The sequence below is a fragment of the Poecilia reticulata genome, linkage group LG7, assembly GCF_000633615.1.
Source record: "Poecilia reticulata strain Guanapo linkage group LG7, Guppy_female_1.0+MT, whole genome shotgun sequence".
NCBI classification, from domain to species: Eukaryota; Metazoa; Chordata; class Actinopteri; order Cyprinodontiformes; family Poeciliidae; genus Poecilia; species Poecilia reticulata.
Genome location: NC_024337.1, coordinates 30,333,607 through 30,345,879, shown reverse-complemented (window position 1 = coordinate 30,345,879; position 12,273 = coordinate 30,333,607). Strand labels below are relative to the sequence as shown.

The following is a 12,273-nucleotide window of genomic DNA, read 5'->3' as shown; positions in this document are numbered from 1 at the left end:
KGAACAGCTGAGCTCATTAAAGGAGCTACTTCTCAGAGCAACGCTGATAAAAACGTTAAAGGGTTAACAGAGAAGCCATGTTGGAATGACTTCCTGGAGGCGGAGCTTCAGAAAGAGTAGGAGTTTTTAAAGAGACAGAGGCCCAATTTCAAGGCAATAAACTCAGAAGTCAAATTTCTCTTAAGTTATATTTGATATATAGCATTTTAATAACAATTGAAGCTAAGATAGTTAGTTGTTTATGCTATAAAATGGCACAATGTGCCTGGAAAACATATGGTACTGCCCCTTTAAGAGGTGAATCTTAAATCCAGCAGGAACACATAAATAATTAAAACCTTTAGACGCACCTGCCTGTGTGAGCTGCAGCAAAACAAAAAGCTGTTTTATAAAAAACACATCCTACACCGCCTGGTTAAACTTCAGTACCTTTTGCTGCTCATTTCCTTTTTTATGTATTTATGTTTTTTTAATTACATAAATAAATAAAGTCATAATAATTTGAGAATAAGTCATAATTTTATGAGAAATCCTACATTAAACTGTCAAAATTAGAAATGTTGGACAAGTAATACTTGGTATTCCTGTTACAAATACAGTAATATTTTATAATATTTTAAAACAACAGAGTGAAATTATCTTGACTTTCAGACGATTGTTTAAACGACTGAGTCCATTTTAAAGAAAGAGCCACACAGATTTGCTGAACCGCTCACGTCAGGTTTTGATAACTCCAGAAGCTTTTTTCTCATTAAAACATCTTTTTTCTCGTGATTTTACAACTTTCTTCTGGTGCTATTGTGTTTTTTCTGTGTTAATATTTTAGTAAGATCCTTACTTTATGTCCATAATTTAAAAACAAATGTCTTTCCTGGCCCTGGTGCCCCGTTGCACTTGTTTTACTGGCCTCTGCTGCCCTCTAGTGACCGGAGGATTGTTTATCAGTCAAGCGAGAAAAAAGACAAAGATAAAGTCCTCCTACCTGATGCCTGACAACAAAATCTGAAAATAAAAATAGATTTCAGTTACATTTCACTAACCTTCCAAGTAAAACATTTAAATCAGCACATGTACGTCTTTTTTTGCAGCTCTAGACGAATATTTGAATTGTAAAGGTAGCAGACCCCTGGTTTAAGGAAACCATTGATTGGCTGCAGTCCTTGATGGCAGCAGTGGAGAGTACGTGCAGATTTTTAGTTTTCTTGCCTCCCCTGATCTGATGGCACCCTGGACATAGAGCCATATCACCCATGTCTAGAACTGCCACTGCCTCATTCATAGAAAGTGGAAGCTGATTCCACAGGAGAAGCTCTACCTCTAACCACCTGAGAAAGTCCAGGAGTCACCAGGAAACCTGCAGATGTTTGACATGACGTGGAGTTTGGTCATGCAGGGCTTTATGTGTAAGAAGAAGAAAAATAATATCTGTTTCTTACCTCTCATCAAATGCATGTTCTAGTTTTTGTGCATCACTCTTATCATTTGGTAAAAATTGTGTAAAAAAAAAGAAAAAAGTGGACCTGGAAACTGTTTTAATGTGAAGATTATTCAGTCTGATGGATCAAAATACAGTCTGCAGATGCAGAATGTGGTTCTGCAGGAGCCGGCCTCCATCCAGGTTTCAAATTTTCATATTTTTTCTAGAAACTTTCTGATGTTAACATGAAAATTTCAGATTTTTTTTTTTTGCAGAAATTCAATTCTTTTTTTATCTGTAATAGCACTAATACACCAACACAGAAAAAAACCTGCCATCCCTGATCATCTGAGCCAAAACTGCTAGCAAAAGTATTCTTATATAATCTCCCTGATGTTGTGATAACATGAACACAAAGTTCTCTTTCCAAACAGGAAACAGAAGAAACATGCAGCTAATGCCTGGAGTCATAAGAACAAGAAGCTTTTGTTATAAAAAGGGAACAAACTTACATAAAATGACTGAGTTTTACATTTATACCTCACAGAACTGAAATGATTTTCCTGCTTCATGTAACATCAAATCTCTTATTTGTCTCAGATATTTAAAATGTCAAACCTCTTCCTCCTGTTGAATTTGCACAAATGTATGGAAGAATAATCCTGTCAAAAAAAAAAAACAAAAGCATGCATTTTCTGTTCAGGAGCAGAAATTTTTATTTTTACACTCAGAAACTTTGCTGCTCTCGCTCAAAACTTTGAAGTCTCTTAAAGCAAATCCTGATTTCCTGCAATTGAATCTCTCAGAATGCAAAATTCACTCCATCTTTAGTAAACTTTGAAAACTGGCATAAAAATGCAAATAAGTCGCAGCCGCACGTTTTTATTCTGTTAGCTGAAAGTTTCATAGGTTAAGCATAGAAAAACATTCTCAGGATAATTTCCCAAAGAAAAGATCAAGCTTTCTTCCATCCATCCATTTGAAGGAAATAAATATTTGCTCCAGACTTTCAATCAAGCTAATTTTGTGACTGCAAACTGCAGATTTCAGAGTGAGAGCAGCTCAACCTTCCTCACTTGAGTGTGAAGATAAAAGACGCTCTCTTTTGTGTTTTGACTGAAACATTCCTCTGTACAATCACATTTATTTGCTCATATGTGAGGTTGTGTGTGTGATCTATGTTCTTGTTGTAAATGCCTTTGTAAATTATAAGAATGTGATCATTTCTTTTGTGGTTCTGTGTTTTCGCCCACTGGAACGACCCGATCCACTTATTTTCTGGCGGATTTGAAATGGAGCAAAGTCTGACCTGAAGTCATCAGTTTTTAAATCTAATTGTTTTCCTTGTATAATAACTTCTGGGTGCATGTCTCTGTTTGAAGATGATCTTTATGTTAAGGACGCAGCGAGTTCTCTGTGGCTCTACCTGAGCAAACTGTGAGGGAACGTTCTTCCAGAGCTCTTATTTTGAAAATCTCCAAGCAGATTTCAGATGTTTTTAACTTTTTACTTTAAAACTGGGCAGACTTTTCTGAAAAAGTATTTTCTCATGCAGCATTGTGTGTGTCGGAAACAAAACTCACTCTGTACTGTACACATGTTTACTCTGCACACACTCCTGGTGTAATAGATGCTCCCATCACACACACTGATGTCTTTTAATAGGGTGTTTTTGCTGTGAAATCTAGTTCTTTCAATCTGTGTTTTTGCAAAGTATGGTTCCACTTTTTACTTTTTGTTTGTCTGTTAGTTGTAGTTCTTCAAAGTCTATCATAGAAATRCAGGTTTTTAATCTTTTTGTCATTATTAAATTCCTGCACTCCTTTAATTTATTACAAGCGTTGAAGAAAATAATCCTTAGCCTGGATGGAATGGACACAGATTTGATATTTACACTTATTTTAATTGTTTTTCTTGTTATTTTTTTATTTATTATTGTCAACTAATGTTATTCTAACCTGAAACTAGTCGTCTTTGTATACCTGGATCCTTCACAGACATAAAAACAGAAACAACCTCACTTAAATTTGGCTTCTGGATGTGTAGAGAAAGTAATCTCTTGATGTGTGTGTTGGTGGAGAGTGTGTGTGTGTGTGTGTGTGTGTGTGTTTGCTGGTCCATGTTTATCCATATTTACTTATAGCAGAAAAAATCCTGATTCTGTTGTTGTTTGAATTCAGATTTGCAGTAAACGAGCTCAACATGTTCAGTTGATAGTTATGAAATCAGAGTAAAAACCCGACAGAAATGTCCGTTTTTATTATAATTTCATCCATCCATCCATCTTGCACCCTTTTTCCCTCAGTGGGGTCGGGAGGGGTGCTGGTGCCCATCTCCAGCCAACGTTTCAGGCGAGAGGCGGGGTCACCCTGGACAGGTCGCCAGTCTGTCGCRGGGCAACACAGAGACACACAACCATGCACACACACTCTCACACCTAGGGGCAATTTGGAGAGGCCAATTAACCTGACAGTTATGTTTTTGGACTGTGGGAGGAAACCGGAGTACCTGGAGAAAACCCACCATGCACAGGGAGAACATGCAAACTCCATGCAGAATGACCCCAGGCCGGGAATCAAACCCAGAACCTTCTTGCTGCAAGGCAGCAGCTCTACCAACTGCGCCACTGTGCAGCCCTATAATTTCATTATCATTGTTTATGTTTTCTCAGAGACTTGAGACATTCAAGTGGATACAAACCTACAAGAGGCGACTGACCTCCTCTAAAACCTAAAACTACTTTTCAAAAATATGTTTTGGTTTTTATTTGGCCACATTTTTATTTAATCAAATATTACACTTTGTGTCATTTAAAATCATCAGGGAACATTTAGCTAATTTTTCGTTTTTCTCTTCAGCATTTTTGCTAACTTTGAAAATATTTAACACACTTTGCTTCCCCTAAATAAATGTTTTCACATTAATTCTAAAGCGCTAATTTACTTTGTTGCTTTGTACGTTTTTCAGTTGAGTAAAGAATAAGAGCAGCGTCATGATCACAGTTAGGGTTGGTTTGGGTGAGCAGAGGCCAGGCAGCTGGTCTCTGTCCACTGCAGCTCAGAAACCAGTTTTATTTAGATGTGCACCAACATTTTACATATATTCTTTAAATATATCCTTTAATGTAAGGTTGAGGATTATATCCTGTCTATGTGCTTTTTGTTTGTTTTTTGTGGCAAAAACTTAAGAGCTAGTTGTTATTTTTACAATAGTAGATTTTTACAGAAGTATTTAGACCAGATTTTACTTAAGCCATTGCTTTTATTAAGTTATTTTTCTTTAGCTGTCTTGTCTCCTCTACATCAAGCTCTTTTTTAAATATCCACCTCTGCCTCACTCTGAAAAAGCATCCCCATAATTTTTATTAAAAAACACAGAAGTAATCGGATGGCTTTTAGGATCCCAGATACAATAGAGCAGTTGTTTTCTTTGTGAAATCAACAACGTTGTATTAAAGCTTAAGGCCTTAGCTGCTCCCTTTACAGCACACTTTTACTTTTTGCAGAATATTTTTCCAGGACCCTTTTGGTCCGAAGCACATGGATGAAAGACCACATGGTGTCACCAGAAGCCAAGATCCTATCACTGTGACCTCACTTGTACCTTTCTTCTTCTTCTTTTTCTTATATTGTATAAATGTACATTTGATGGCACTCCTGTGAATGAGGAATTGATTTTAAGTGTTTGTAATACTGGTTTTATTTTGTAAAAAACAAAGAAAAGACAAAATAAAGGAAAATAAACACATTCAAAGTTGTATTTTTCTTTATATCAAAGGCGACCAAATTGTGGAAATGGGGGAAAAAAATGTGCATGTATGTAAATCAAGCATCTCAATGGAGGTCTGTTTATTGATAGCTAGTGACTGGGAACTATTGGAATACAGGGGACTTATTTTTACCGTGAACAAACCAGTTTGAGATTATTTCAGCTTTGTGACAGGAACCAGTAGCCATCAGAGGATGTAAACTGGGACCATAAAGTGATGGACAGCAGCAATAAATGTAAGTAAATGTCCTCCACGCCATCACACCACTGAACTGGGACAGGTGAATGATACATAAACAGTTGAATAACACAAATATGAGCACAAAATGTAAGATAAAAATACTAAATTACGCAGAAATGTACAAATATATGACCAGTGTATCAACCTTCTTATTGCTTCATGTGATAAAGGTAAAAGAGAAATCTAAATCAAATTTTGTTTGAGAAGCTCTTTCTAGGTGACATCATTTATATAAGTAGGAACACAAGTGAAAACTTACATTCCCCTCATGTTTTCACAGAAGACGTGGGAAAAAATGCAGTGGGATTTTTTTGGAGGATGTTTAGTTTGTTGTTTTACTTTAAGGGAAACTAAATGAATAAACAAATACCTACAAATTTATAAACCAATGAATAAATGCCTACACATTTATAAATACGTGAAACTGAACTTTTCTTTATGTCTATTTATGCAAATTAGCTTGCAGTTAAAACTTTACAGTTTTCACCTCAAAAAATACCTTCGGGGATTAGAAACTATTTTCTATTATTATTATTATTATTATTATTATTATTATTATTATTATTATTATTATTGTTGTTGTTGTTGTTGTTGTTGTTGTTGTTGTTGTTGTTGACACGTATTTGTGTGTTTTTCATATGTTTACTTGTTACGACATGAGAACCATTCATCTAGTTCTTGTTTCCSTGTTGTCATTGAATGCAGCACAAGTGGACCGCCTTGTTTTCATCACGTGACCGGAAGCCAGCCTTCATAGTTGAACGGTGTTCGGAGATGTTGACACTTTCGTTGGTGTGACAGACCTGTCTGAAGTTTAAAACAGTGCTGTCGGCAGTTTTTCCTTCTGAGTRCCTGAGAAGAAGCCATTTTGCTGATAATTCCTCAGACTTTGACTCATTAAAAGCGGACTGTTTTGGCCTTAAAGCCCCCAACATGCATGCTAACTTTAGCCAAGTCGCTAGCTAACTGGATCCACAACCTTCTGTCCTTTCCAGGAGCAACCCAGCCAGGCTGGGTTGTTGTCTGGCTGTTTTATGTGCTATTTAAGCTCATGCCACCGCCTGTTGCTCCCTGTAGAGCTAATGTACGTTGTGCTGTTGCTGGACGTTGGTGCTATGCAACTGAATAACGGCTAACTGTCTCTTCASTTCCGTCCTGAGAGCTTTCTGATAAGACAGCACGAACAACCCTCGCTTGTGTGTCCCAAACATGGACGCTATGGAGCTGGCTTGATAGGACAAGTGTGGTCGTTCACGGTGAGTCAAGATTTTAATAACCTTGAAACTAAATACAGGGGAGTAGTTGTCATGGTGACGGTCATTTTCCAGAGAGATTTCGCCTGTGTTGCTGTTAAAAATGAGCCTTGATTGAATAGTTTATTTACCTCATATCATTATTTTCATTATGGCTGCTGATGATCAAAAGTTGCTGACATGTTTCACTGCTAAACTGGATATCCGTCGTTTTGCAAAAGTATTCACACCTCGAGCTTTTTCACTTTCAATCAGGTTGCAACCACAAACTTTACTGTGTTTTCCTGCAGTTTCCTAATGCAGTGTAGTCTAGAATTATGAACTCAACGGAATGTTTTATTTTATTTTCACAAATAAAGCTGTGAAAAGTCTGGCATGCTTTAGTATTTAAACTGCCATTGTTAATACTTGCTCTGTTTCCAGCAGCTCTGCACATAAAAGAAGTGAATTTGTTTAAAATAAATAACTTAAAATCAATCAGATTGGATGGAAAGCATCTATAAACATCAGTTTTTAAGTCCAAGATTTTCACATCTATAAGCTCAAATAATATTACATTTCTGTGACTGCATTGTTAACAAATGTGGAAAAGTTGGAGTTCTTTAGCGGAGCTTTAAATAGGCCATAACATTTGAAGGTAGTTAGAAAGTTTAATGTTTTGGAGCTAATAAAAGCTGATAACTTTTGTTTCTTTGTAGCTATGAAAATATCTAATTTAAAAATGAATCATGGGTGACGGTAGTTAAACATTCCCGTTGCTGTGAGATTTCTGCTGTTGTGATTGTTAGACAGCAGATGCCTCCTCTGTGAGGCGAGCGACCGCCACCATCATCCCCCACCTGTATTACTGCAGCTCCTGCATCATCATCATCTTCTCCTTCTTCATCCCTGAGCCATCAGGATGTTGGAGGGGCTCGTAGCCTGGGTGCTAAACACTTACCTGGGAAAATATGTCAGCAATCTGAACACAGATCAGCTCTCCATTGAGCTACTTAAAGGTAATACAAGTTTTATTATTGAGATCTGCAGCTTTTGCCTCATCRGGATGGAGGGAAATCCTGTRACACACCAAGAATTGGAATTTAAGGCTTAAAAATKGATTTTTATTTCTCGTTCATTTATGTCCTCAGGTGCAGTGGAACTGGAAAACCTGCCATTGAGGAAAGATGCCCTCCGAGAGTTTGACCTGCCATTTGAAGTCAAAACAGGTGAGAAAAAAATGACCAAATAACAAACCCTGAGTCACCAGGGAACTGTGAAACTAGAAATAAAGAGTCTTTAGGGAGCGAGATGAGGATTTATTGAGGAGAAGCAGCTCAAAGTCAAGATTAGAGACAGCAAGGTCCCGGAGAGACTCCTGCTGGTCCTCCTGAAGAAGCAGACAGGATCATATCAGGACCCCCTGCAGTTTGCTTATCGCCGTGGAGACGGAGACGCCATCATACACCTGCTTCAACAAACCCACAGTCATCTGGACAAATTCATGTGAGGATCATGTTCTTTAATTTCTCCACTCACCTCCATTCAGCCTGATCTGCTCTGTGAGAAACTCCAAAAGACTCAGGTGGAGCCTCAACAATCACCTGGATCTATGATACCTGGTAACAGACCACAGGTAGAGACTGAAGGACTGAGTGAAAACCAGGTGGTCAGCAACACAGGAGCAGCACAGGGCTCTGTATTCTCACCTCCTTTTCGCTCTGTACACGTCAGACTTCCAGAAAAACTGTCATCTACAGAAATACTCAGGTTACTCTGCAGTTGTCAGGTGAATCAGAGACAAGAGGCAGAGAGCTGGCGGAGTGCTTTGGGTCATGGAGGGAACAATCAAATCTTCTTAAATGTGAACAAAACAAAGGAGATGATTGTTGATTTCAGGAGGACCAGGATTAGATCAAAGCCTATTTCCATCATGGGAGAAGAAGTGGAGGTGGTTAAGAAATATAAATACCTTGGTGTCCATCTGGACGACAGACTGGAGACGCAGCAGTGAAGCGTCTATAAGAAGAAACGGAGCGACTGGAGGAAGATAAGAACACCTTCTATCAGTCTGTTGCTAAGAACGTCATCGCTGCATCGATCGTCTGTTGGGGCAGCAGCATCAGAGCTGGGGGCCTGAAAAGGTTCAGCAGCCTGATAAAGAAGGCTGGTTCTGGTTCTGGTTCTGGTTCTGGTTCTGGTCTGTAGAACTGTATAACCTCTGGAGATGATTATGCAAAGAAGCATTCTTCATAAAATCAAGAAGGTTACATGCAGCGCTGACCATCCTCTTTTCTGAGAATGTCTTGAGAAGACAGAGCATCTTCAGTCAGAGGCGTCTTCAGATTCGCTGTAGCACAGACTGCTACAGGACATCTTTCCTGCCAATAAGCCAGCACCATCTACAGAAACTCTTTTAATGAGTTGACATTTAAGTTCCCTGTGGGATCAATTTGGTATTTTTGAATTTGAATTTTGTATTTGAACGAAGTTTAAAGTTTAGATTTTCACCTTCCTGAAATAATTATCCAAATCCTCTTTTTTGCCTGAAGTGATTCCAAAAGTTATTAAAAAAATCACTTTTGACAAAAAAATTGTTATGCCAGCTTTTCAGGAAGGAGACAATAAGTAACCAGGAAGCTGAACATGAATTAATGACTTTTTTTATGGCACTTGGCCAGGTGTAACTGCTTTCTCAGTTGGTGACTGCATGATGTTTTCATGACATTTTATTTTAGTATTTTTAGTTTGTAAAGCACTTTGAACCGACTTGTTGCTGAAATGTGCTATACAAACTTACTTGATTGATTGATTGATTGATTGATTGATTGATTGATTGATTGATTGACTGGGATGATCACATTCCTGTTGATCATCACCAATCAGTAATAATGATGGTCTATTTACTTGCTGTTGGTCAGGACTGACACTTTAACCCACCAAAATAAAAGCTTCCACCCAATTTTCTGTCTTATTTTGACAGGAAAATCTTAATTCTGGTTTTTGACATGGTAGTAGGCTAATGTATGTCTGAGTTTAGGATTTTTACATCCTGACCAAATACAGAGAGTTCTTTCTTTTCTGCATTAAACTGTAAGGATTTATCCAGTTGATATCCTATACATGCTTTCACAAAGCGACTTAGAGGGACTGAAATATAAAGATGTTTGTCGTCAACATGGTACAGAATGTTGTTGTGCTTTATTAAAACATGTRAAAGTGTCCCGAGATCAGAACCTTGGGGAACCCCACATGTGATATTCACATTTTTTTAATGACACTATAATTACACTATTAGCTGCCATGTTTTTCTGATGCCAAAGTTTAAAAAAAAAAGAAAATTGTGCATTGTTTGCTTTTACACATTTAAACTCATCCTTTTGTGTTATGATGTATTGAAAATGTTGTCCTTTTCCAGGATTTATTGGGAAGATCACTCTGCAGATCCCGTTCTACCGGCCTTACAGTGACCCGTGGGTCATCTCCATGTCCCAGCTCAACCTCATCATCGGCCCCACGCAGCCGCAGGAGTTTGACGCAGAGAAGGAAAACRWGGAAGCGAGGGAACGCAAAAAGTACCTCCTCAAAACTATCGAAGACAAATTCAAAGTGAGTTAAATTTTTGGTTCTTCCTGCTTTTATAGGTTTCTGTCTCTTCTGYTGATTATTGCTGACATTTTCTGTTGCCATGCCCGTGTGGCTCCTGCAGAGTGAGTGTGAGCAGAGAGGAGAGTCGTACTGGTACTCTGTCACCGCCTCGGCCGTCACCAGGATTGTTGAAAACATTGAAGTGAGTCATTCTGCTTCATATACTTTCATATCATGTATCATAAGCTAGTATCACTGGTGAATATGTCTTGTTTTCTTTCTGCCTTTTGTGTTCAGCTGAAGATYCAAAATGTTCACCTGCGGTTTGAGGATGACGTTTCCATCGCGGAGAAGACCTTTTCTTTTGGCGTTTGCATTAGCAGCGTGTCGGCTCACAATCCCTCAAAAGAGTTGGTGAGCGTTCGTCCTTCAAAGAAGCGAGCGATTCAGAGAATCATGTCCATGAAGACAAATGTACTCGTGGTTAGCTGCTTCTGCCCTTTTATCAGTTTTTAACTGCAGAGTAAAGTTACTGTAAAAATTAAGTTTTTATTTCTTAGTAAGTTTGAATCTTAGGTTTTAAAAAAATGCACAAAAAGTTTAAAGATGGGTAAAGAGCAGCGGCTAACTCAAAAGCACTAATCAGAAACCTTAGTTCCAATGACGCTAGCATGCTAAACCAACATGGTATTTAGTGGAAGCTAGCGCTAAAGCGGGACTTTAGCGATACAGAACTTTTATGTTAAGTCGTTTATTATTTACTGTCGATATTCACACCTCTGTAGTTTTAACTACAGTTTGCAGAGATTTGAGGATGATTAAATCAACTGTTGGGTTTAAACGAAGCATTGAGCCGGTCCAAGTCCGTGGTGTTAATAAGGTTTTGTTTTTTTCTCAGATCCATAAGCCTTTCAAGCAAAAGCAGCTGGAGATTGAAGACTTCAGCGTTTACTGGGACACCAAGTGTGAAATGCTGGGAAAGCTGCCTGCAAGCCAGGTCCAGGTTGGTTACACATTAAGTTTTATTGATTTATACGCCTGGGTGGCTCTTTGAAACGGTGCAAAGATCACGGTGTGTCCCGCCTCATCCTGAGAGTTTCTGCTGCAGGTTAAAGGCCTGTGATAATTCTGGGACACATTTGTAAATGACTCCTAACTAAGCTAAACAGCACAGACACAAAGATGCTTGAGCATCTTCATGTGGATGATAGAGTTCCCTCTGTAAAGCGTGAAACAGACATTTTGCTCTTTTCGTTGAATTGCAGCAGTAAAAGACCTCAGTAATGGCGCCTTGTGATTCTCTGACTGTTTTCCGTCCCGGCAGGATGCGATGACTCGGTGCATGCAGAGTCGCCAGCACCAGTACATCTTTGAGCCAGTGTGCGCCTCCGTGCTGCTCAGGAGAAACACCTCCAGGGAGCCGCTGAGGACCCGGAACATCCCTCGGATCGAGGGCCAGGTCCAGCTGGAGCCCATGTCTTTACGTCTGTCCCAGGTTCGGCAGAGGAAACAGCCCATTTCTTTCTGGACGATATCTGAATGTTTCTGCTCCCTGAAAGGAATGTTATTGTGTTTTCATGATATTTTCTTACAGGTTCAGTACCAGCAGATCATGGCTTTCCTCAAAGAAGTGGAGCGCAGAGAGAGAGGGATGCTGTACAGAACATGGAGACCCAAAGTCCCGATTTCTGGGAAGTAAGTGCTGTCTTTAATCAACCAATCAATCACCAATCAAGTTTATTTGTATAGCATGTTTCAGCAACAAGGTGGTTCAAAGTGTTTCAAATAATAAAAACACAAAAATCAACAATTGAAACATTACATTTTTGCAAGTCCCATTAATGCACATGAACATGTTGGTCAATGTTTCAGAGCAGCTGGGTTTTAGTCTACATTTAAAGGAACTCAGTGTTTTGGCTGTTTTACAGTTTTTGTTCTAGGGGTGTTAGAATCTTTGTTAAATGGCGTTTTAACTAAAACTCTGAGGTGTGCGAATCCTTGTTAAATGGCGTTTTAACTAAAACTCT

At 38.7% G+C, this 12,273-nt stretch overlaps 1 protein-coding gene across 1 annotated transcript in view; it reads left to right on the top strand.

The window, feature by feature from the left end:
- The first annotated feature begins 6,165 nt into the window (after positions 1 to 6,165).
- The window catches only part of vps13d (vacuolar protein sorting 13 homolog D), a 51,756-nt gene continuing 45,648 nt past the window's right edge, over positions 6,166 to 12,273 (top strand). Inside the window, exons 1-9 of the mRNA XM_017305659.1 lie at positions 6,166 to 6,682; positions 7,468 to 7,677; positions 7,810 to 7,887; positions 10,077 to 10,267; positions 10,368 to 10,448; positions 10,544 to 10,660; positions 11,145 to 11,249; positions 11,571 to 11,741; positions 11,841 to 11,941. Of these exons, the coding sequence (XP_017161148.1) occupies positions 7,581 to 7,677; positions 7,810 to 7,887; positions 10,077 to 10,267; positions 10,368 to 10,448; positions 10,544 to 10,660; positions 11,145 to 11,249; positions 11,571 to 11,741; positions 11,841 to 11,941 (941 nt within the window). The 5' untranslated portion in view covers positions 6,166 to 6,682; positions 7,468 to 7,580. The remainder of the gene's footprint in view (positions 6,683 to 7,467; positions 7,678 to 7,809; positions 7,888 to 10,076; positions 10,268 to 10,367; positions 10,449 to 10,543; positions 10,661 to 11,144; positions 11,250 to 11,570; positions 11,742 to 11,840; positions 11,942 to 12,273) is intronic.